The 27,087-nt window shown below is 42.1% G+C and overlaps 1 protein-coding gene across 12 annotated transcripts in view; it reads right to left on the bottom strand.

Annotated features, from left to right (window-relative positions):
* The window catches only part of TACC2 (transforming acidic coiled-coil containing protein 2), a 151,196-nt gene that overhangs the window by 43,839 nt on the left and 80,270 nt on the right, over window positions 1-27,087 (bottom strand). For all 12 annotated transcript variants that reach the window (XM_087765012.1, XM_087765020.1, XM_087765023.1 and 9 more), the window contains one exon: window positions 4,403-4,572. In XM_087765012.1, coding sequence (XP_087621138.1) covers window positions 4,403-4,572 — 170 coding nt within the window. The remainder of the gene's footprint in view (window positions 1-4,402; window positions 4,573-27,087) is intronic.

Below are 27,087 nucleotides of genomic sequence, written 5' to 3'. Positions count from 1 at the left end.
CCTATTATGGCAGAAGCAAAAATTGCTAGAAAGATATTGTAAGACTGTTTGCGTTAATAAACAGAATAAATTTCTGCTGTTAGTATCAACCAAAAGGAATAAAAAAATACCAAAAAAATGTTTCTAATCAACTACAGAAATCTTTTTTTGTACATCGCAGAATACCAAGAGTTTGATGGCACTTAGATGCTAGTAAAGCTTCAATGTCCCCCAAGAACAGCGAGGCAGACACACACCTCAGTTAACTCAGCCTTCTTTAAATAAAGATCTATAAATGGTCTGGACAATAACAAATCCCATGCATGTGCTCCAAACCGTCCACTGATGAGGAAATAAAATTTTTACTACATCGCTAATGGTGCTTTATATTGAATATGAAAGGATAGGAGGCATTCGTAGGTTTAGAGCAGGACTGGTATTAGGATTTAGCTCTGACAGCTTATCTTTTCACAGCCTTAGGAAAGAAATGCAGAAACTCAGTGGCAGTAGTTGCAGAAGGAGCTCCAGAAGCAGCCGAAGCAAGGGCAGGCTTGTTTCATTTTGCCGTGGTGTCGCCCTTCTCTTCCTCACCTGCGGAGCTCTCCCTGCTCCGTGCTCCGTGCCCTCCCCGGGGCGTCCCCCACCACAGCGCAGGCAGCGCGCGCTCCCGGGACGTGTTCGCAAAAAGAAACATTTCCAAAAACTTTGGAACTTCAGCTTTGTTTTAAAGATATTTTGAAGAAGAAAATGAAATATCTGCACCAGCTATGAGCTTACTGAATCTAAATCTGAGCTATTTCTTTATGAATAATGAAACTATATTAAGGAGTTAGAACGTATAAAGTACTTCTAGGTATTTTTAAATATTTCTCCCTTTAAATTACAACAAATTCTTCTAGAGGGGGAGCTGCAGTGTGCACTAGGACAGTTGAGCCTTTTTTCTTTGTTGATCTATCTCTAAAATAGGGGGAAACCCAACAGGCTGAAAATAGAAGCCCTTAACACTGCTGAGCTGGAAACAAAATGAAACACTATTTTGAAAGGCTTAGAAACAAAACTTAACCAGTTCTAATAAAGCAAACACAGAAGAAATTAAATTCTAGTTGTGTTTTCTTGAGAAAAACAAAGAGAAACCCTTGGAAAATACATACGGCATGCACCCACATCCTCCATTATAATGAAATAACTCAGGAGACAAGTACATTTTGCCTATAGCATATAGGCATTGGAATTACCTAATACTAGAAATTTTGAAACACAGTTCATTTCAAGTTCCTGCTTGTTATGAGAAGCCTTTGAAGTTATGGAATCAATTAGTAATGCTACTTTAAAAATTACTGTAAAAATAGTTTTGCCATTTATTCTGAGAGAAAACTTTGGATATAAAGTTTATTTTCAGTTTTTCTGTGTTAGGCTTCAAGAGGAAAAGCACTGAAGAATATTTTGCATCCCAAAAATTCGGTTTGTTTTTGTCTGGGTCATCGTCTCTCTACTGGAAAGCCTGACCCCAATTTCCCTGGCACAAAAAGGACCTGAATATAGGTCTCCCATATCCTGATCGGCGGGCTGTAATGCATAGAGAGGACTCCAGCTCTCCCACCTGTCCTGTGTATATAATCTGAATTCATCAATGAATTGGGGAAGGCAGCAGGGGGGCAGAAGAAATGCCCCTGCCTAGGCAGGAATTCCTGGCCAGAAACAGGGGGTATCTGGGAGAGAGGACTTGGGGCACTCTCTGGTGCTCGGATGGCTGGAACAAGGGACAAGAGGACACTGCTGTGAGAAGCTGATGAGGCAGGCAACAATAATTTTAAATATGACAAAAATAATAATGATAATGATAAAAAATAACAAAAAGCACCCTCAAAGTCATTTGCCTCGAGAGTATAACCCATGTTTCCCACAAAAGACAAAGTATTTACGGAGGAACGGAAGGGCTCATTAGTGACACTTTCCGGGGTTCAGAGGTACTTTCCATACATGCTGTTACTCCTCTTCCCCTCCAGACTCGCCCGCAGACTGACTCCCCTCTTCTGCTCTGCGGCTGATGGACTGGAGCCATGCAGCAGGTTTTACCCCACCAGGAGCTGGCACACACCCAGGATGAGTCTAGCTATATTTCACTTTCATCATATTTATTAAGCTAGCGTTGAAGTCAACCTAATTAAAAACTCTCCTCTTGGCTTTCCAGCAGTGGGGTCCAGCTGTTGCGCTAATGATGTCATGCAGCATAACTGCAACTGTCTGCATAAGTAATTATTGTCAGATATAGACGAAATAATCCTTTAAAAAACTTACTATGCTTCCTCCTTCCACCCAAGCGCACGGTTCGTCACCAACCTCATGTAGAAGACAAAGCCACGCAGCTGGTGAACCAGAAACCCAGCTGGATGTCGCTGCCTCTCCCTGCGCGTGTGCCAGGCTCTCCGGTTGCCCATATTCCTTACTCCTCTTTTATTGAAACCTATTTATTTAGCTGTGTGGTACCAACGAGGAACTCTGCTTTAACTGCCCATAACCCCCGAGGAAGGGACTCATTCTTTTTGAGTGCACCACATGCATAACCTATGAGGTAAGTAAACTACAAGATAACTGTTACTCAAGTGGTTTATAAAGCACAAAACATTTAGCTGTTCGCATTTCTGAAGAAGCGTGCAAACACCTAAGCTGTGTTTTAGTATTATTAATTTCTTCTAAAGATTTCCAGAACAAACGAATGCTTTGTGTTGCCCTCCTACATGTGAATTTTTTCCGCATTACACATCTTCCTTCCCTCACATAACTTGTATAACTTCATTTTGCATAATGTTGGAATGCTGAACATAGCTTTGTTAGTTTGTGGTAACTTGCCTCCCATGGACAAATCTTATTTGCAAATGAAATGTTTTCACCTCTGCCATCCAATGGCCTTCAATGTGGTTCACACTGGCTATGAATAGATACATTCAGTTTCCTACCTTTCTTCAGAAATATCTGAAAGAAAGGAGGGGGAGATCTGGGATGTACGGAGAAAAGAATCACATGTGCCAGGGAAGCACATGTGTAATCAAGGGTTTGAAGATAATCTACTGCAGTAATTAAAAACACACTACAGTCCTGTTTAGCATATGCGTTCTTTTGTTCTCTCAGCACTTATTTTGTAATCATTAGGTTACAAAAGACTAGAAAAAGGAAAGAAGATGGAGAATGAGTAACGTTGTTTGCTGCAAAGAAGAGGGAACTGTAACAGCAGAAAAGAAAAAGTGTCAGGATGTCTCAGTGCCTCGTTTTTATTTTGTGAAATCAGTTTGTTGAACATCTTTCTAGCTTCTTATAAACTCGTATAATAAATCACGATCTTAAAGAGCATTCCGTAATGCGTAACTCCCAGAAATGCGTTAGGTGGCTCAAGACATTTGCAAGACTTATTTGTTGCTTTCCCGAAGGTTTAAATCAAAGCTGGACAGCCTTTATGATACACACACCAGCCACGGGCACTGCTTTGCCCACTGGTGAACATAGCCACTTCTACAGTGGAGATGGAAGCTTTAAAACACTGTCTGGCAATGCTGTACATCTTTCCAAATGAAATACAAGTGAGCTTTAGTCCGCTTAGAGTAAAATTACCTTTATAAAATTTATCCAGGTGATCAAGATGACTTGACTTTCAGACGGGAAAGAAGACAGCATAATGGGGAATTCAATCCTAAACTGTTGAGCTGTCATCTGACAGCCCAAACAAAGCTATTTTGGGCTAATAGAGTGCTTTCTACTCCCTCATATTCCATTACTCAATTTGGAGAACAAAGAACACTTTTTCTGGGGAAAGGGCTTCTTTGTTTTTTTTAAACAGAATATTACCTTTTTAAAGGGAATTACTTTGCCAGTGTGTACCAATTTTTATCTATGTATATTATACATACATTCACACATACTCCCGTGCTCCTCCTATACTGTACCATAGAGTAAAACTATACCATACAGCTAATATAAATATTTCTATTGTTCTATGAGCTTTTTGTTTACCTTCTGTTTCAGGTGATAATATATTTGAAAAGAACATTTAGTTAACTGTCACTGTTAATGGTGCTCACCCAGGTACCTGCATCTGTATCTCATACCTCATTTTTTTACTCATCTGACTCTGTAACAACCCTACAATTCTGAGAGGAGGGAATGAAGTTTCATTGAAAAGGAAGAAAGGTTTTTCTAGAAAACTCCTCTTTTCTTTATTATTTGTCAAATGTTATAGACAGATTCTCCAATACTTTATTCCAGGAGGTGACAGGGTTTTTCCTCTCAGCATGGATAAGGCCCAGCACACACTAACTCATCTTCCAGGAAACATTTTATTGGCATCAATTCCTTGCCTGTGCTAATACAAACACCTCCCTGCAGCTTCACCCTCCTCAGTAACCTGTCCCACTCGTTATATGCTCATTACCTGTGTCTTCCAAGGGCAGCTGGGGTTTTATTTCTTGTTCTGCTATATCTGCTACAACTGCTGCTGCTGCTGCTGCCGCCGCTTCGGGGGGTGGCTGCGGAGGTGAAGGTGGTGCCTTTACCGGTGTAGTGGACTCCGGGGTCTCAAATGCTTCTTCAGAGTCAGAGCTCCTGGTGAAAATCAAATGAGAGACTAGTGAGCAGAGTGAAGATTCATGTTTGCAGGTCGCGCTTGGAAACGCAGGGCTTTCTGAACTGATGGCATGGACCTCAGCTATCAGGCTACCTCTGCATTTCCCAAAGGAGGTTTTACATTGCAGTATGGTTTCCAGAGCAGAATATCATAGCTATGGTCTTCTCCACATATAAGTATTTATGTCACTTGAGACTTCTTCATGTTACACGCACTTGGAAATAAATTCATCCTGCAAAGCCTGCTGTCCAGTGTGGAGGTGGCTCAACCACACAGACACCACCACTGACGCCCCTGCGCTAGTTTCTAAAACTCTCCTTGGCACAAGTGTACCTAAATCAACTAAAAAAAAAAGAATAAAAAGGATCTTCTCAAGAGATTTCATAGCTTCATCAAAAAACCCATCTAAAATAGCATCAAATTTGTGTGTGTGCTCCTACAGGTGAGAAAGCAGACATGGAGATACCCGAGGTGCAGCAAATCCTTGTGCACCCTGCTCCCATGGAAATAGTGCATTCTATTTTTAGCAGAATTTTATCATAGCCCTTTTCAAACAGTAAGTGTATGGCTTTGTTACACAAGGTAAGACAACCTGTAAAATGCACAGTCCTGGTATTATCAATAATCCTCTTCCAGCACCATGTGCTCACACAGACACAAAAACCCAGCAAGAAAACAGCAGCCCCCAAAATGGAGGCGGTCAAATGAAGCACAAGCTTGAAAGGCAGCAGCTGTACAAAGGGACGGGTAACCTAAACATTAAGTGAGGATCTAAACCACGCAAGGACACACAAGTTGCTCTTATGGCAGTACAGCCTTAGGAAACTGTCCTTCTAGATCTGAAAACTATAGATCTTATTTGTTCTTAAACCGAACGGAGACCAAATTCTGGCTTTTAAACATTTCTTCTTGAAGCCTTTTTTTGGGAGCAAGGAATGCGGTAACAATGGTGTGATGTTCAATATGCACTGAACATACGTACAATATACTTTCAATAAGCATTTCTGTTGGCCAGATGCAGGTTTTTACTGCTGGTCTGTAATAAAGTAAATCGAATATGACAGTTTCCTAAAGGACAGGACTGATTTGCCTATTCCCAGCGATGCTTTGCAGGGCTGTAGCCTCCACTGCTCCTCACGGCTGTCCGCACCCCACGCGCCAGTGCAATGGTGACAAAATTTGCCATGAAATGAAAAGCCGTTTTATCCCCCAGAAGCACTCTACAAGCTGTCCTGAATCGAGGACTCTTCTCATTTTGTTCAAGTTAAAAGATAAGTCTGAGCTGCCTGATCCTGTTTGGTTTCTCAAAGCTCATGATTATTTTAAGCAGCTCGATGTCAGGAGAAGTACAAGATTTGCATTCGATTACATTTGCCTCAATCTACTACAGCATGAAGCCTCCGGCGAGCCGGGGAGGAAAAGACCCCGATGCCACCCCTGGCAGCTTGAGGAGCGCAGCGGACCCGGTTCTGCCCGGCTGCCCCCGCAGAATCCCAGCGAGAGCTCCCACCTCCTCGGCACGCCGTCAGGGCGCACGCCACGGCCCGACGGCAACCCCTGCCGCCCCTGTCTGATCGCCTCTACTCCTGTGCAGAGCAAAAGGATTTCTACTAGCTAATAGCTTCGGATGTTTGCATTGCTCGGGGATTTTTGGAGATTTTTTTTCTCCCCAAACTTAGGTCACTTTCTGGGGAACTGCTCAAAAATAGCATGCCTGGCTTTCGATTATATCTGTTGCTGCAGCTCCTCAAAATACCTTCTTTGTGTCATTGCTCAAATCATATTCCTTCATCAGGCCACAGAACAGACAAATTGGAAGAGGTAGGCCGCAGCATTTTAGATTATAACCCTTCAAAGATGCACCATGTTTTAAGTTCAAAATATTTTAAGCTTAAGAACAGCTGCAAACAAAGAGCTTCTGTAAATAAAGCTGCACAATAGGTATTCAACAAAATCATGCTTTCTCTTCCTTCCACAGAGCTGGTTCAGGAAACTTTTAAGCTGAAGAATCAAAAAGAGAAACAGAGTTGTGTGATATTTTCCCAGCAGAGAAATGTTTCTTGTGTCATGAAAATAAACATGGAAAGTTATCATCCAAACCAACAAAATGAAAGGTAATTCATCTCTCTCAGGCTTTCACATCATTCTGCATTGCGCTGTACCTAATAAATGCTTTACTCTCTTCATATCGAACCCAAAGTGTTGCTCTGTCATACCGGAACAGTAGCGGTTGCACATGTTTACACCCCTTTTTTCCAAACTGTCTGTATGGCACATGTAACATATGCAGTAAATACATAGACATATGTAATACAACTGAAATTGTAGAAAGTCTCTATTTTCATGTCCTACCCATATTTGTAACTGCTTGGTTAAAAGTGGCTCGACGGCACAGTTCTGCATCCTCCTTTATTTAAATGATGGAAAGACTCTGTGCATGTTTCTGTCCCTGTTAAACCAGCTACCTTTGTCTACGTGGTCTCTTCCTTGGATGATGTGGGCATAGGCATTTGAAGTAAAGAGCAATGTCTGTTCTTTTTTGTTCGCTGTACGAACTTCCCCACTGGAGAAGCTCCCGAGGCTGTGGACAGACACTTGTGGTGCCTGAGCTCCAGCACAAGGCTTTGTTTTGCTGATATTTAATAATCCCCAACAGATTCTGATGCAATACTCCTAAGTTTCGGCTGCACCCCTCCATAAGCAGCAATGTAACCAAGTAAGAACCCTCTTAACTGTAAAGCAAATGCTGCTGAGTTTGTTATGAGAAACAATCGTGCTGGCAAAATATGGTATTCAACAAAGAAATACGAAGGGAAGCTGAATACCAGAAAACCGTTCTTCGTCATAGCCTGGGATCTGTGAGAGAGCATAAAGCCTGGAAGCACATACCAGGACTACGCTCCAAGGTCTACATTACATATATCCTGGAAAAATTAGATCCTGTGTTCAGTTTTCCTTAGTGAGAACACGGATGGTCTCTCTTGCATAGGATATTTTTAAGACTACAGTCCTACTTTCAAACTGTAAGAAAAGAATTTCCCAGAACAACAGGATTTCCTGTGAAAAGGAAATTACATATTTCAGCCAGTCTATTCATAATGTCTCTTCTCTGAGAACTACATGGAATACACAGAAAGAAAATAATGCTGCCGTGAAGTTCGTGGTGTAAAACAGATTGCCAAATCGTGATATGCCGTGAGAATCTGCACCAATTCAAAGCTGTGCAAGGAGCAGCTACCGCGGATCCAGCTGTGGGCAGGCTCTCACGAAAGGAAGAGCCCTTCTGTCACCTCGAATATCATACTGAAGCTCCAGCCAAGGATGAAGCACGGTGAGATGGGATGCATAGGTTTTAGAGATGGAGGAGTCATTTGCTGGCCTCAGCTCAAAATGTTGTCGAGATGGGGTGTGCAAGTGCCGAGTCCAAGTCTGCAGGACTGGTTTGTGGGGCAGCGATGAAGTAAAAGCCACAGGAAGGAACACACATTCACGTGTCCTTTTAGCCAGCTTGGGAAATTAGTGGGAACTTGCCTTGATAGCATATGTCATATATTTCCATCTGTATCCTTCGGGTTTTATACATAATGGGCAAAAAAGTATAGATTGTAGAAGCTACAAAATGATTAGATGATAGTAATAGAATACAAAATGACCAGAAATATTCTTCTAGTCCATCTCTTTCACCTCCCTTTTTGAAAGATACCAGTAACCAGTAAATGTAACATATAGAGGCAGGGGAGAGAAGCAGGGGAGAACTGAGAAATGCAAGAATCATACAAGACCAACACAACTCCGGCAACAACGCATCAACTCGTGGAGCGGGAGCACTCCCACTCTCGTCTGGAAACTTTGAGGTCTTGCCCAGCCTGTTAGATAAACCTCTGGAGGAAATACAGAAGGGAGTCACTAGGGTTGATTTTTCTTCACCCTTGGCCTTGCAGAAATCCAGCCTCATAAGTTGCATTGTCTTTTTTTGTAAACCACAGATGCTTATAATTTTAAGTCCTCCTCTATTTCAGAATGAAAAATTGCCTTTTTGTCATTGCAGCTGGAAAGCACTCAGTAAGCAAGAATGGGATTTCTTCATTCCACTGCCTCTCCTCACTGTTTGCCCTCTTTAGGCACAACAGCCACTGCAGTGAGGGCATCCTAGCTGTCACTTGGAAACTCAATTCATTAAAAAGTAGTTTGCAACAGAGCTGTGGCCTTCAGCTGCATCGGGACCCCTGCCATCTGTCTCCGGTTCTTCTTTACCGGGGAGCTGTTGTTTACACTACAGCAGTATAACCGATGCAAGCGTGCACTCTGGTTTTATTTCTCAGGAATGAAAGGGATGTCTGATATTTAAAAGAAACCTAAAAGCAGGGCTTTGACCCCAGGACTGTGGTCAGCAGCATCATTTCCTATGGAGGGGCACAAGGGAGCAAATCTGGAAACCAGTACGTGCTGAGGGAGCTCCACGGGCTTTTGTAGAGTTACTTCACTTAAAGTCAAATCTATATAGAATTTTTATTTAGCATATAGCCTGCTTCAGAAAAAAACCTCCATGCCTAACTACTTTATGGAGCACTGATCTATTGGCGTGCACTATTATGTTAAATTTGCCTTATTAGTGGAACACGTCCCAGATTAATCTGCTAATTGTTTTGTCTCTATGTACCTTTGTTTTATTGACATCAGACCAGAGGCGACCATTTCATTCTCACGGTGTCTTTGGAAATATGACATATCGGGAGGAAAAAAGTCAGGCAATCTTACAACATGCACACAACAACAACAAAACCAAGCTGTGCTCCGTTACTACTCAAGAGTGCTTGGAGGGTAATGAAACAAAAGCAAGGACTCCAAAGCTTTACCGGGGAGCTGTTGTTTACAGATTGCCCTCTACCTGTAGTGTGCAGGACGTTTGGAAACGTACAGAGAAATCGAGGGCTGTCTCTCATGATGAGCATTTCCTACCTGATCAATTTTAACTGGCAATAACTTCTAAAGTATTTTCCTGAGCTAGAGCTGTACTCCCTGACAGGGGGGAGACAGGAATGGATATTTTATCTTTTTTTCCATCTCGTCTTTAGATCCACATGTTCTTTAAAACTGGCTAGAGCTGGAGTTCAAGGGGAAAATGGCTGTCCAAGTACATCCATCACCTCTAGGCCACAAGCACATCTATCACCTCTAGGCCACATAAAAAAGTTATCCGTGGATCTCTTTCCCTGGGCCTCAAGAATCATATGACAACTAAGAGCGCACAGGCACACGCATCTGTTACCAGAAGGACATCACGCAGTGCTCGGTTCCCGCACTGAGATTCCTGTGCACCAGAGGTACCGGCAGGGCTCCGAGACGAACCGGGAGTCCAAAGCCGTGCGACGGAGGGACCCAAATGAGCAAACACTGCAGTGCGGATACACAAGCACTACCTGTGGCAGCACCTAAAGGCAACGCACAGATTCCATCAGACCTGTCCCTCCAAAGCATCTGTGGATGTTCTATCAGAAAGTTAAGGTATAAACTTCACATGAGTATTTACTGAGCCGTTTATCATACACTGTGAGAGGAATCTAAATCAGAAAAAAAAAAAAAAGGTAATTTCTTACAATGTTCAATTTAGTACTGAAGATGAATTTTGGTTTTCATTCTTGTAAATCCCATTGGGAAATGAGCTAGAAATAAAAAGGAGGAATAAGTTTTGTAGTCTCACCTCCATCGATCATTTTCAGAGATGATCCTCATAAAACCTGCATGAATAATTCAGGTCTGGTTTACTAATGAGATCAGAACCACGGATGCAGGACTGGCTGTATACTTCTGAGGTCCATCTGTTTTGCACGTTACTTACGCAGGCACATATACTGCACTGGCAAGAGCCACACAGGCTGACAGATTTGAAAAGACACTCAGTAACTTTAAACTTTAGTTTCTAAAGCCAGAGAGGCAAGGCACTCAGAGATGCACATTCATTTCAGTCAAAGCTCTTTCACTGTAAACAGTCTGATAAAACCTTTTCAGATTTCCTGGTGCCATTTTCAATGGTTAAACTGATTTTTCCATGTAGTTCTTAAAAAAACCCAAACCCAAATAAACAACAACAAGAGAACACTGAGGCAGGATGTTTCAGCAATACATCTCTCCAGATGAAGATCAATCCTACTCTCAACCCTGCCATGGAGCTGCTGCACATACATGGCCTTGGTCAGTTCACTTCTGCATCCACCTCGAGTCTGCTTTGTCCCCTCAGCCTGGGATCTCTTAACGGCACGAACAGCTTCTCGCTGTGGATGTCAGCAGAGTCCAGAGGGGGGAAAAAAGACTGCTTGGTACACATTACATTTGAGAGCTTTTTCCTTCTGTTCATATAAAACTCAATAACGGACAATCTATTATAATTCATCTTGTGGTATCACTCATGTTGCAGTTACACCACTCTGTAATACAGAGATACATACGATCTTTCCTCCTTTTTCTTTTTTTCCTTCAGACTCTCACAAATACAGCTCTGGATCATAATTCAAAATCACCAAGAGAGCCCAAATAGTAATTCCTTTCCCGGAGATCAAGTTACCAATTTAGGCCAGCAGCCGTTAGCTGACCCGAGGGCCTACTCACAAGGACCAAGAATATTCTATAGCTACAACAAAAGGTCATTTTTTTCATCCCAGCACTAGGTTAGGATAATATCAAAGACGTGTGAACTTTGTATGCTCTCATTTTTCTACAGTATTTGCCTACTCAGTGACTTCCAGCTAACGTGACATTCCACAATAATTAGCTTCTTTTAACATGATGCTGTTAGCTATGCCACTGTTCACCTACATGTTTTGAATATGAAACATCCCTACAGATTTTAAATTTTAATATTAAATTTGTACAGCAACACACAGAAAACATGGTAGATTCATCTGGCTATTTTAGGTATTAACTACTAAGATTTGGTGTCTGAATCAGTCTACCTATCAAACCTAGCATCCAAGGATCTGCTAAATGCATTGTATTAAAAAACAACAGAAACACAAACAGTGACAGGCATAAGCCTCACAAACAATATTTCCCTTCTCTCTAATAAAACACACCATTGAAATGACAGAACTTCTCTAAAGAATTCAACCGTACAGATAGCTCTGAAAACATTTTGCCCAGAGAAGAGCAAAAGCAGTAACCTCAGCCCAGCCTACCAAAGCTCAAGGGTGGGTGACTTTTCAGGGACCACTGAAAGCCATCTGCCTTCCTGCCTGTCCCCCCATGGGGAATGTTCTCAGTGCTGGATCTGACAGTTCTCCTGAGTCAGGAGCCGGGGAGGCACAAACATGTCACTTACATGTCACCAGTCTCCATTTGCAAGACAATTCCTTTAGGGACACGTTTCTGACCATTAACTATTAATGGACTTCTCTCACGCTGTTGTAAGGGTATTCAGTGACAAGATCATCTATCCTACGATTAAATAAATTCACAACAAACCTGTACTGTGAGGAGACAAACCGCAAAACAGGTCACAAGAAGAGGATGCCGAGATGGAAACAGTCAGAGACCACCACCCTTGCCTTCAGCTCACATCCTGCTCCTACCGGCATGATGCCGTTGTCCCACCTGGAACATTACTACTGATTTGCGCACACAAGATGAGAATCAAGCCTTGCAAATAAAACAAAATAACGTTTGACACCCACAAGGTAGCCACAGAAAAACCAGAGTGTATTGGTCTCTGAGGGTCTGCTCCAGTGGAATGCAAAATGCCCCCGACTACACCAGAAGTCAGTGGGAATTCACAGCTTTCTAGCGCGGAGTCTGCACTAAGCAAGTACCTCACCTTACGGGGAAATACTTTTGTCTGCTATCTGATATGTACGGCGTAAGTACAGAATATGTATCATATGCGTGCCAGAAAAGGCAATTACGCCTTGTGCTACTCACCTGCATTGCAACATTGGTGCCGTATTTTATAGGTTTCTGACTTGCAAAGTCTGATCATCAAAACAAAACCATAATTTCATCACAGGATTATTTCAGCTTAAACAGTAATGCTGGAGAATAATCTTAGTCTTATTTTATTGCACTCATCATTGCTGGCCTATAGATCTCCTCTATTTTTACTCTAAAACTGGATATGACTCAATGAAAAATAGGTACAACTCCAGCTTCTTTAATCACAGCAATTTAAAATAATTTTATAGAAGAAATCCCTGAACGGTGATGAAGTTAATTTCCTAGGTATCTTCATTCTTTATCCTGCTATCTTTCTGATGCATTAAAACCCTGATAAAAACAATATTGTAGGACAGAAAAACAGATAGCAAATTTTGTAAAAAGGTGTTTGTGAAAGAACATATCCAATCAAAGTTGGGAGGTTTAAATAGGAATTATGTTTTGCATTTGTGGGTTTCTGCAGCAAAGGTAATATTCCACAAAATCATCCGCAGTTTCTTCCTCAGCAGAGGTATTCCGCCCAACGTAAGAGCAGGATAAATGTCACGTGTTCGTTTTATGGCCTGAGCTACGACGCAGCAGAGAAGCATCCTTTGCAGTTCTCACTTAAGAATAAAGCTTTTATCAAATAAATCCCATTCCACTGAAGCGACAAAGACCTACTTTAGTGCAATGCAATTACACAAGAACTCATATTGACACTGATGCATGCAGAAAGCAGGGCAGGCACTCCTCTCCAGAGAAGGATTTTAATATTATTTCAGCATAAATATTCCTACAAGACCCACAGAAAACGTGGCTCCCCAGAAAAATAATCACTATTACATCGAAACTGATATACTTCCCGGCCCACAAGTGATGTGTCATGACAGGCACATGGTTTAATTTAGGGACACAAGGGAGGAAGATCATTCTGCATCATGCTCAGAAGCAGCCAGAGCCGTTCCCCTGCTTTGTGCAGCTTTCTGCTTCTCCTCCACCCCGTGAGCCCGAGGGTTTCGTGTCCTCTGCTGCCCCAGCACATCGCAGACAGTTCAGCTGAAGTGCTAATGATTTACACCAGTGTAAATTTGATGTGAAAGGGTAAATATGGCTCAGTTACATACTGCTGCTGATGTGACTCTACCGAGCGACTTCACTGCTCTTCCGATAACATTCGACCTCCAATGTCAAGCCCTTGGACAACTTAGTGTCTGAGCTGAGATACAAGAATCTGATTTAAAATATTTAAAATAAAATGCTATGGCTTCCATTTTCAAATCATTATGTGGGACTTTAGCAATGGAAAGTAATACCTTGCACATCATCCAAACCACACAGGTCAGTTTGGAAATGTGTCTTATAGAATAGATGGCAAAGAGAAACTTAAGAATCCCTTAAACATTAATCACTTACTATAAAAAGGCCAATTTTCCCTCACAGGATGATTACATTTAGAGAACAGGATTAGAACTGCAGTAGAGGAGAATTAGAAGGGCATGCTGACCTTAAAAATAATGTTGATTTTTGTTTTTTAACCTATTGCATGATAAGTAATCTTCCTACCATAACTGATATGGCACGAAGGAATTATTTTTTCCTGCTTTTTCTGCTTGTTTAGTCGGTGATTTTGAGAGCATTTTGTGCAGAAGCCAAATTCACACTCCCCCAACAAAAGCCGTTTCCTGCTTTCACACAGCAACCAGAAAGAAATGTCTCAAGCTGTGGGAAGCCACATCTGAAGGAAAAAAGACTGAGGAATATAACATGGCATACTTACAGCAGCACTTCAAACTACTTAAATCATTTTTCTAACTGATTAGCAAGAAGTTCCCCGTATTGCTTTAAATCATGTCAAATTTTTCCCTTTTATTGCTTTTCCTGAGATCTAACAGGGTATGTTTTTCAACACTACTGATATAAATGAATAATGAAATGAACCCCCATCCTTTCTGGCCAGCCTGCCTTCCCTTTTACTGGCTTGAGTCTGAATAATGGAAACATCTACGTTACAAAAACAGGACTCGGAATTGAAGATTTTTTTTAATCCCTATGTGCTTTTCAGGCAGATGCTTCATTCTCAGAGGAACAACAGGAAAATCCCATTCAATTAAAGGCACTCATCTTCAGACATCACAACAGCAGATATACTAACGTGTCCCTAAATCACCAGAGGCTGCTAAATATTCAAACACATGAATCTCTTAAGAGATGAGAAGAAAGAGTAAAGATGCAGGACACCTCAATATCCAAGGTAGAAAATACTTACCACATATACAGTTATAATCAGTCAATACATAATAACCCCAGTCAGTGCTGCACTTTGTTCACCCTACTAGGTTAGGGATTGGTATTTGAATCAGTAGTTGACGTTTAAGTATTTAATACCCATGGCAAATACCTTTCCTCTGCCTTTGCTAACGAGCTCTAAAGTTTTAATCCAGGAAACAACATCCTGTTAACTATCTCCTCGGAAAGCATCCGTGTGCCTGTGCTCACTGCTATACAGCATCATGCAATGGCTTCAAGGGAAGACAATCAATAATTCATTGGGAGCCAGAGCCATAGGTTTGAAATTGCTTTGTTTATTGAAGCCACCTTTTAAATGCAACGAGGCTTTCCAGAGCCACATCTCTGCTCAGCCACGCTGCTCAAAAGCAGGACCCGGGGACAAAACAGCAACCGTGAAGTGCAAAGATGAATATATGACGCCCGTAATCCCTGGGGGACCGGCTTATCTTGAGAGGCGTGGAGATTTGTGAAAATAGTGAGATGTGGAAATAAGACTGTGTTCCTGTAATGCTTATGGTCCTTCCTTTCAGAAAGGAGATGAGGGCTACATGGAGGGTGGAGAAGGGAGGCGGGGAGTCCCTTTGCTAAAAGGGAAGAGAAAAGAGTCCCTCTGCCCCCAACCTGCTCCGTATTCTGCCTATTTTACCCTTGCACAGCCTCCGTAAAGCTGTGCAGAGCTTCACACAGATCCTCACTAACCCTTACTCCTCTACTTCAACACGTGAAGCAGCTGCACGGATAGAAACACAGCCAGGAAGCAAAGGACAAAAAACATCTCAACCTCTTAACAACAAAATCCTTAACAACAACAAAATCTCTTGTTGGGCTATAATAATTTCATCTCCTGACTTCAGGGTGGGTGTGATCCTCCTGCTGCCGCTCCAGCCCAGCGTAGCTCTGGGAGATTTCTCATTGACTTCAGCTTTACCTCTCCCGCGGGCACATTCTGTGCTGCTCCAGCTCTCAGCCCTTTCGGTGGGTGCTGGGGGAAGGCCGGGCTGAGGGAAGTGCCTACTCAGCACAGCAGCATGCTGGAAAAGGCAGTCCCCGCTTTGCAGTGGCACCTCACCAGCTGGCACCCCAGCTGTACTGCCCACAGCTCGGCTAGGTGAGGAACAACGGCACTAAACCTTCTCTTCCCAGGCTCCCGCTTGGGAAGGGGACAGTCCTGCACTTGGGAACTTAAACAAAGGGATTCAAATTCCTTGCTCATCCTCCCCCTCCTTTAGCAACCAAGCCTTTTCCCAGCACAACACTGGCCTCATTTCTAATGAGAGCAATGAACTGTTATTAACAAGACCAATAAATACAGGTTTCTATCCTGACGAAAATCAAAACCCAAAAGCAGGAGCTTATTTGATTCTAACTACTACTAGGTTTCAGGTACAGTCTGGTCTATATAGAGCCATAGAAACAAGCCGCTTTTGTTTAGGAAAACGCTATCTTGTAAATTTGAACGTAATTCTAAGAATCCTGTTTAATCGGAATCAAAGAAACTTGAAATGGAAAGCCTCAGATTTTCCCAAAGTTTACTCTTCATCCCAGCAGAACCAACGGCCCCAGTTCTTCCTCCCAAAAGCAGGAGTCTTCCCAAGCACCCATTCCTCTCGCTAATCAGACCTCACGGCGGCGGAGAGGAGCTGTAGCAAACAGCACTGTGGGGATGCAACAATTAATACAGCCCTACAATTACCCTGAGACCCGTCTACAAGATATCTACACTTGCTTTAACCAAAATTTTCCCAGTTCACACACTATATTTTTAGACTATCCTATGCTGCAAACTTCACATTGGTTTCTAGAGCTAAGGAGGGATCTTACTATCTTGCCTAGTATCACCATCTATGAAGGTTCCCAGGCCAAAACATGCCTTAAAATAAACCTTTGAAAGCTCAGATGGTGGTGGAAAACAGAAACTAGTTCATTTTTTTTCCCATTAAGCTGGCTCTCTGGAGCTAATGGGAGTACAGAACATGATATCCATAGTCTGCGACTAAATTCAGAGAGTTGCTTCAGAGCATTTAAGGATCTGATGAGAAATGACACCTTTTTTTTCTTAGAAGTTTTTCCACAGTAAAAAATATAGGTTTTTTGTTTGTTTCTTACAAACACTCCCAGTTCCTCAAAGAAAATGCAAACTGCATTGAAATTCTAGCTATAATTAAAACTCTGCCTTTTGCCCCAGAAAAGCCTGCTTACCTGGACTAAATAAGAAGTTTGTTACATAGCTAAATCCTTACAACGCATCAGAGATGGATAAGGAAATGGTATCTAAGACATTAGCAAATACAAAAACTCTCCATAGGTGTAAGGTCTTAAAAGAAAGGAAATGTGTTTATAATAGCACCACTTTTCTATGCACTATCATCATGTTAGAGAAATATTAAAAGCACCCAGACTATTACCTCTTGAAACACACAGGACTGAAGAGCATCTTTGATTTAAATTTAACAAGCAGTTACTTTTAACTGCTGGGTCAAGCGAAGCAAAAAGCAAAAGCAGACAGGGAAACAGTTCTGACCGTGACAGCCACAATGCATGTGCAGGAACGCCTTTTCATTCATGTTTTCACTACCTCACATCAGTTTGTATTTTCCAATTTGCCCGTATGTCATAATACATAATAGATGACAGCAGCCCCATTATGCATGCCACAGGGCACACCATTCACTATAGAGAGCTTTATAATATACACGTATTTGCCAAATGTGTGGCATGCCTTGCTAATAGAAGGGTGAGTGATTCTGGGGTCTTTTTATTTTGTTTTCAAGTCTAAACGTGACCTGCCTACTTCTAGTGACAGATGTAGCAGCTGATGTAATAACCTCTCATATCAAAGGAAGCGCTGTCATTGACTTCAGAGGTGCGATCCTTTGGACTCAAATAAGGGAGGCTGGAATAAAAGACAGGGGAGCTTGACAGAAGAATTTGCTTGTTACTTCTGGTCCATTTTCTCTGAAGTAAAACACCCCCACGTCTTCCAGCAATTCACCCTATTTAGTAGACAGATCTAGTAGATAGAGTGTGCTCTACTTATTGATGGGGATGCTTACTGATGACCGTCAATAAGAGGAAGAAGAAAACAAATTTAGGTAGAACGCTGACAATAGGCAGAACTACCTGTCAAGGGATTAACTCAGACTGAATACCAATTCAGTAACAGAAGCCTCTCCTCCTCCCAAGACCCAAATTTTTTTCAATACTTTCTATATACATATATATATCTATATATATCTCTCTCCCACTCTTCCATGTATATAGTCATTAAGATGATTTTCCTAGGTATGAGAATATAAAACTGTGCAAATATTTTACCAGACTAATTTCTTTCAAACTTATAAGAACCGTACAGTGGATTCTTTTAAGTTTGGGAAATAGAAAAATAAAAAATGTGGTAGCAAGCAAGGGCTGCATTTTTGTGCATATGCACAGGTAACTTTTACATATATACATGTGTACATACACACGTACGCACAGAACAGCTGCTCCCATCTCTTATGCACAAGGCTGAGTCAATCCAGTTTAAATTTTCCTGAGTCTGTCCAGCAACCAACCAACAAATGAAAAGACCAGGCAGCAGAAGAAATATTGCAAAACAACCCACAAGGGCACCAGCATTTTGGCCTGCTACCAATGATCAGTAACATTCAATTTCTTTCTTGGAGGCTGATCCAGCTCCCACTGAAGTCAGTGGGCATTTCACCACCAACTTCAGTGGGAGCTGGCTCAGCCTTCAGTCATTTTCCTCTTGGATTGGCAAGGGATGAAAATGTTAGAGACGCAGCACGTAGAGGTCCTGATGGGAGGAAATAACACATCATCAGCCCTTTGGCTGATCAAGAAATGGGCACTGAATGTAAATCCTGCCCAGTTGCTGCAAGGAGAGCAACCATAACGCTCCACAAAAGGAAGGTGTGGTTCGTGCTCAGGAGAAAGAAACCCTTTCCATCGGAGAAAAAAAAATGATTCAGAGATGACAGCTGGCTAAGAGCTACCAACATTTAAAAACCCAGCAACATTGCCAGTTTTCTAATGCTTAAAAAGTATTACCAAGAGATAGAAATACATTACTATTAAAAAGAAAACGACTGATGTATAGGCGATAGCATTTGGCAAGCTGAATTGTGTTCACATCCTCAGCAGGACAAAACCGGCGTCCCAGCGTAGCACAAACGGCGCACGCACGGGTACCGTCACAAGCGCGCTAGATCTAAGTGTGTATGCACCTCAACAAATTCATGCACACTAAACATCATCATACTGTCATTGGCTTTCATTTCAACCGAGTCCATTCCTATTATCTGACTGAAACGTGCCCTTGATTTAGCTAAATCTGTGACCACCAGGGTGCCTGCTGCAATTTGCAAAGCACATGACAGTGCTTATAATGTCAATAGCGAGGTCTGAACCACACCACTTTTATCTGCAGTTAACTTTTATTGCCACGGGCTTCCCTTGGGCTTTCCCGTTTTTATCATTCAAAATTGACTTTTTTTTTTCTTTAAATAAAAGGATAATTGTCTACTGCCAGTGACTGAGTCACTAACAATCCACAATGAACAACAGAATACCCCAGGCTGTCAGTATCAATACTGGTTTTATTACAAATACTTTTACCCTGGCTGAAACAAATTTACATTAAAATTGGGAATTTGGCATACACATGCAAAAAGAGCATATGTAATTATGGATACACTCTAAAAATCTTAACCTAGACCCCTTTTCAGCATCGATTCTACTATCGATCTCTTTCTACGACTTTCCCTAGCGTTTAGTGAACAAGTCTGTCATAGGACACTTTGGAGGAATTCCTAAACCGGCAGCTATTTAAGGAATTTGTTTGTCTCTGTACTTTTCTGATGCTAACATAAATCTATTTCATTAATGATTTCTGATTTACACCCCTCTAATCTAATGAACTCAGAGCAGCCAAAGCCAGCTTGGCTTTCCCTTTGTTAAGAAGCTGTCTCCATTGAGCAGTCGGCCTCTGCTGATGGCTAAAATGATGACTTCAGGGATGCTGTAACTGCATGGGCAGTTACCCAACTTGCCTGGGACACGGCCAGATGTTTTTGCCTCTGAACTATCACCGCCATTACGGAATTTGCTTGTGTCTGCAAAATAAGTTAAATGTAACCTCATTAAAAAAGTGTTGGTAAAAGTTACAGTTATTAGAGTACAAAGTCGAAATCTCAGACTAGAACTGATTACCATGACATCCTATAAGGAGGATCTTGTTTTGGGAAAACAGGCTCACACTTTCTCAAGGATAAAGAAACATCTTCATACTTATCTTATTTTAAAGCGTATGTAGTTGGAGTGAAGAAAATGGCACGCTCTCTTAGTGATTTATTTAATACAAGATGAGTAATACCTTTCACAAACTCTTCCCAAGGACATCAACAGTTATTGAATGACGCCTGTGCTAAAAGTATATGTGTTGATTCTGTTGGGCCTTAAAAGATCATATTGAAACCCCACAGGAATGACTAACTGCAGAAGATGAGTATATTTATATATAAAAGAAGTCATTGAAAGAGATGACAATCTAATTTAGTCGTGTGCCCCCAAAATACATACTTATATATATATACACACACACACACACCTTGATCAATATGTTCTTCAACAGAATGGATTCTTAAAAGGCTGTGAAAATTGTAGATAAAAACCACTGAACCTTGCTTTAGCTACATCTCTTCTATTGCCCAGTCGTTGGATCACTGTTAAAAATCAGCACCAGTTTGTGCAGATGAAAATGTAATTTACAGTACCTTAAAGATAATGAGGCACCAGCTTATTCCACCATCTCATTAAAGTAGATGCTGTATATAGGAATGCCAGTACTATGTAAGATGGAACTATATAGAAAAAAATCTTAATTGGCGCAGCTGTACATCAAAGGAACAAAGGATGCAGAAATGCTGTTAGGCTTGTATCTTACAAATTTAAGAAGACAGTATCAAGCAAAGCTATCTGCTGGTATACTGGAATATGACAATAGGGAGCATATACCTCCTTGGAAGGCCTATTATAGAGGCAAAACTATCAGTTACTGCTCTATCATTCCCCATTGACTCTGAAGCACTTATCTCAAACATACAAATGATGTCTCAACCATAATCAGATCTACCTTAATAAGCAGACATAACATTAAAAAAAAAAAAAAAAGAGACCTACATGAGGCTGGTTTATAGACTAGCCCTAGTGGATACATACCTAAAACTTACCAAAATACATGATCAGAAGTGAACTCGGCATTCAGACATGTTAGATAAATGTGATTTATGTAACTGAAATGGCAATAGGAGACAAGGCAATTCTTCTAAAATCCATTCAGAGGTAAGGTCCATGCTCTAGCATGCCAGCTTAGTAGTTTGGGGTGGAGGGTTAGGGCGAAAAGACTGTTGGCTAAGTAAACCGATAAATCCTCAACCAATAAATGCCAAAATCCTGTTTACAAATGGGAAATGACTCTGCTATTTCTGCATGCACGTACATATTTGTGCACTTTCATACATGATTTAGCCATCTGAAAAAGTGATAACTTGTTCTGAATAACCGCTAATTGTTTGCTTTTTCCTCCCTCCCCTCAATGAACCTTTCAGAGTTGGCCTTCAGTGAGAAGAGATCTAAGGACCCCTTGCTTATGATTCATCAGAGGATATAATACCATGACAGGGACGGATGCTGACAAGGGTGATGTGACCTGAAAAACAGTATCTGTATAGAGAAAAGCAAAAAGAAGCTCTGAAAAAACAGTGAAATGCAGCTCCATGCTGTGCATTTTAAACAGAGAACACAGAGGTGGTGGGTTTGGGAGGGGGGAAGGGGTGTGTTTTTGTTCACTGGAAATGGTTATTGTGTTTGATTGATTATGCATCCAAAACATAAAAAGACAAAACATATGGTACACAGCTATTGCTCGACACAAATGAACCAAGGTGGTCAGTCCAAGCAAGGTGCCTTCCTACTAGGAAAGCATTATAAAAGAGAAGTCGCAATATTCAGCAAAACCTTAACTATGTCTCCAGCTGAATGCAATTAGCATTAAACAAAGGCCTCAGACACAAAAGTCAGCTCCTTAACACACCGCACAGGTTAAGTGCAGAAAGGCTGCAGGCCCAACGGTACAGAGAAAAAAGAGGAGAGCAAAGGGAATCCACACTTACATGGCCTCTGACGGTTCCCGGTTCAGGCTACCTGTCTGTGCCTGCTGCAGAGACTGCGACCCTCCCATCCTCAGCGTGCCCTTGGGTTGAAGCTAGATGCGAGCAAGGCCAGCTTCCTCCGTAATTCCACCAGCAAGGAGCCCTGAGAGCTCTGACTGTGTAGAGGCTGCAATACTGCAGTGCAGATGGAAACAGCTGCTTGCATCAGTGGCAGCACAAGCAGAAACACTTCAGCAGCAGCTTCTCTTCTCTGAACTGTTGCCAGTTATTTTTTTCTTTTTTTGTCCAGATGAACACTATTTATAAAATAAAATAAAATCCCAGCCACTGGGACAGGCTAATCATCTGCTAAACATCAGTGGTCCAAGCAGCTACGGTGCAAGCGCCTCTAACACAGGACTATTGGCTATTGAAACTGGTTTCAAAAAGAAAAAAAAAAAAAAAAAAAAAAAAGAAGAAGAAGAAAAGCAGACCCTCCCTTTAAGCACACATTGTCAGCTACTGTGGCTCCCTAAGGACCTACAGGCAGGACCATTATATTGTGTTGACTCAGCTGATTTGAAATGCAAATGCATGTGTGCACTGGATGCCGTGCATACATTTCCCTTTAATAACAGGCAAGTTGTGCGTATCGGGATGATTGCAGAGAGGATTAATAAGCAGAACGGCTGCTTTTTTTTCATTTAAACAAATGAGCTCATCCCTCTTGCAAAAATGGAATCTTCCATGAGGAGCGGAGGGAGAATATCATGAGCAGCCAAGGTAAACAAGCCAATGTGGGAGCGGACCCTACCCGGCACAGCTCCATCCAACAGATCGGTGCACTTAACCGTTTTGCTTCTGCCTGCACAGACCCCCTTGCTGGACGACGAGGTGGAGAGCCATGGGGATGCTCATCATCTAATACCGATGTGATTGGTGGGGAGGATCTTTAAGCCCAGAAAGCGCAAGGCCAAGCAAACAGCATTCCAAACCCTACGAATAAGCTTATCCTTTTACCACCGCAGAGGTACCAGGGTACTGGGAATTCACGTGCGTAACAAGCTGAAAGGGCTGGGCACCATCGCTCTCCACATCACCGTCTTTAGCAAATAACAGATGCTCCACATACAAGTTATGTTTCACATCATTAAAGGAGTAAAAGAAAGAAAATCAGCTGCACTATTGTCTATACTAGGAATTAAACTCTAGGGAGACAAATGGCTTGAAGCTATGTAACAATTCTGGATACATGACAGGGCAGAGAGGTCAAAAGGATCAAATAAATTGAACAGAAATATTAAAACATACTAACTTCCAAGCACCTACCACAGCATGGCTTTTGTGTTTCAGTGGAGGCCTCACTAGGGTCACGCCTTAAACAGCTTCTGTTTTTTTTCTCTGCTTGCAAAAAGGGAAATCCAGTAGGGTTTGCTTACTTTACAAAAAATAAGGGTTGCTGTATACATGTGCAAGGTTCTGTCTCTCTGGATGCCCCCACAATAACGTGTTGTTGGGATAAGAAGAAAGAAAGATGCTTAGTGAACACAAGGCACATTTCATTTCCAGAGACTGCCTAAAATGAAATTGTTTTATGAACAGCATCAAAATAAATGTATCTTTTTTTTTTTTTTTTTTTTTTTAAACTAAGGAGAAAAGCTAGTGAGCCAGCAATTTGTTTAGCCACAAACTTCCAAGCAAGTTACAATTTTGGGGTTGTTTCATTTCTGGTGAAAGCCAAACCCTCATTTCTAGTGTCTCGTTGCTCAACGCTCGTCTCAAGTCCCCCAGAGAAGCAGCGGCACCACCTCGCTCAGGGACCGAGCTTCAGAATTTCTGGTGGCCAGCTGGGTGCCTGAGGCAGGTTTGACCCCAAGCGCTGCAGCGGAGCCCAGCTCTGATGCTCCCTTGTCAAGGTGGTGGCAGCTCACTACGCCTTCCGTATTTGCCAGCTGCCAGGGGAAGGCTCTCGGTGCTTGGGCAGCCCGACCGGCCCAAACAGCCATTTCCAGTCATCACCAGGCAAGAGGTGAGGAACCGGACTCGTCCCAGGCACCCTCACAACTCTGCAACTCTCAGAGTAAGAGTTGCAAATACAGGACGGTGTCACTTGACAGGTTTGCACCTCTCCTGTGCTAGAGAATGCAGGCTGCTTTTTAGCCCTTTTACGGCAGTATTTGCTTCACCAGACATTTACCAGGATAAGCATAAAATGCCACGAACTGGACAATTTTGTTAATGACAGCAAATCAGCAGAGCCAAATAAAAACACAACTCAGCGTGCAAAATTTTAACGTAATGTCAGGTAAATGCTTGTCGGGAGCATTCCCAAGTAAGTAAAGCACAGAATTTGAAGAAAGTGTATGAAAAGCCCCATGTACGCTCTAGCAGTAGATTTGAAACAGTTAATAACTCCAGTATTTCCATCCAATACGGGAAATGAATGGTACCAGCCAACAGACTGAAATTACACGGCTGTGTTCAGAGACCCTATTACGTTGAGGTTACAGCTCAGCTTCAGTTTTGCATGTGGTAGCTCCACTGAACTACAGAGGACTGGTCTTTTGAATACCATAAGAGCTCCCTACTGGATTTCATTTGTTACAGAGAAAAGAGAGACATTAAAAAAAAATTTTCCTTAGAAAGGCGAACACCATATTGAGAAAGTAAAGCCCTAGCAGGTACCTGGAAGCCAAGAGGGAGAACACAGGCACTGTTTGTCCTGCCAGTGGGGAAAACAGGAATATTGTGGCATCGTCCTCGCAAGTGTAAAGAATACACTTAAAATCATAGAATCACAGAATCATTAAGGTTGGAAAGGACCTCTGAGATCATTGAGTCCAACCATTAACCTAACGGCCAGGTCCACCTCTAAACCGTGTCCCTAAGTCAACTCCCTCAAGTTTCACATGTACATCTATTAAATAAACAAAGGCCCAATAAAAAAAGGCTTGGATTGAATCCTATTCTGCGGCAGCATGGTCCCTTCAGGAGCTGTATAGTAGAGAAAACTTTTATCCCATTCCCCAACACTTCTATGCAACAGATGTTCGAGTTCCACGAGAAATCGCAGGTCTTGGCTAATATGTTCACTGACAGTCTGTAGGATCAAAGGCTTCAGCCTTTCAAGCCCCAGTACAGCCCTGGTCTCTTTGCACATACTGTCCGGGTTAGCAGGGGGCTCTGGTCTATCGTGAGGGGTGTTACGACAAGGTATTGCCTCCTTCTCCCCCCGCTCCTGCCCCAGTTCGTGTGCACAGCTCACGGCACGGCTCAGAGAGTCACCACGAGGACAGCTCACCGCCTCTATGCCACTCCTGCTTATAAAGGGGACAGGATTTAACTCTTCTCTTTGAAAAATAACCACCCAAGCAGCTCAATTACAGCACTGTGAACTGGAGCACTGGTAAAACAAGAACATGGGCTGTAACACTAGTGAGACCTTGATGGATGTGCTCCTGTCAGTTTAGTGTCAATACTTCATTGACTGGCCAGAAGAGAGCTGCTTGGAGCCTTGGGAAAATGTCTCAGACCGAAAACGAAGGAGCTCAGTCCATTACACTCAAAGGCACCTGCACAGAGAGAAGTTACATGCTCGAAAGCAGTGGCAGCCCTGACCCAGTACTACATCAGCAAGACCCAAAGAGAGAAACTAAAATTAGGAAAAAAAAAATCAAATCAACCTTTACATGCAAATTCCTAATAGTGAGTACAGTTACCTCACAGGGAAGCAACATATTTAATAATTTTAAAACTCCAGACTGCAATCGTCTTTCAAAAAAAGATGTGCTGTAACTGAGCCTTGAACTTGAAAATGTCTGTTGACTAAGGGATGCAAGTGTAACAAATAATAGACTGCAGTCTCTCACCAACACCGTGCAAGAAGCCAGCCTGTAGATTTACTTCTGATTTGGACATAAAATCTGTTACACTACAAAGCTGTCTGTGGACCAACCCTATGTTGAGGTTTGGAGAGGATCTGTCATTCTGCTTGTTGCTACGTTCACCTGAACCCACGTATTCTTTACACTACCCCAGATGCTCAGAGGATCACGTCACTCATTTCACTTCTTGCACTTCAGAGAGAGGGGACACGTAATTACGCATCATGCAACTACAGCAGTGAGCTTGCAAAGCTGGCTCTGGCCTTTGATTTCTCTGTGGGGCAGAAGCACAGAGCCTGATAGACCTCGAATCTGAACAGAAACGCGATGTGATCAGCAGCACTGGCAGGTTTTCCCTGCAGCGTGCCCTGATCGGTAAGAAAGACCTCGGATGAGAGGGGAGCTCTCCTTCTCCTGCCTGGCCCCGCTCCATCCTCTGGGCCTGCCAAGAAGCATCAGTTTAGTACTAAATTTAGTGCTGCCTTTTAAAAATATAAGAACTGTGTTGACACTATAAGTACATTCTGTAAGAACTTCTCTGGAACCTGAAAAACACACAGATGTAGCTAAAAAAGAAAAAAATTTTAAAAAAGAAATCCCACTGTAGCTTCAAAGGACTTAAAGATGCCCCAGGCATTTCAGCCTAGGGACGAACAGCCACATAACAACTTATTGTGATCCCACTGCTGAAAAAGACTATTTAAGTATTCAGTACCATCCTTTAAAATTTATCATTTTCTCTTCCTGCCTGTTTCATCCATTTCAGCAAGAGCCATAGTTTGGCCTATACTAAATTAATGTTTTATTGAAACTTGATGTCTATTGGTTAGTTGTTTAAAATGCTGTACAGGCTCCTAAATATTTGGTCTTATTACCGTTCATGTTTATAGATAAATTCAGACTTCTGTCACTTGCACCCAATTTGAAATTTTTGGCTTCCATCAAAAAACAGTGCTGGACAGGACTGTGATAAAGTTTATGAAATACTGAAATTTATGTTCTGTTTCTTTGCTTTTGGCTTCACTATCCATCATGCTACGCATTTACGCTGGTTATAAACATGACCACGGAAACACCAAAGAGCCTACTGAAAGAAAACCCTCCCTCACACACCTACCCCCCTTGGGAAGGAGCGGGTGAATATTAAGCTATGCCTCCTAGCTGCAATGCATTATTGAGGTACTGTGCAGAAATGAGCACCATATAAAGCAAACTGCACAGAACAGAGCAAAACCAAACATCCCAATAACAAGAAGAGGTTTCT

Source organism: Nipponia nippon, unplaced genomic scaffold (assembly GCF_047370975.1).
Source record: "Nipponia nippon isolate SJK-2023a ecotype South Korea unplaced genomic scaffold, ASM4737097v1 scaffold_3, whole genome shotgun sequence".
Lineage (NCBI taxonomy): Eukaryota > Metazoa > Chordata > Aves > Pelecaniformes > Threskiornithidae > Nipponia > Nipponia nippon.
The sequence above is the reverse complement of the archived record's forward strand: the minus strand, read 5'-3'. Positions and strand labels throughout refer to the sequence as shown.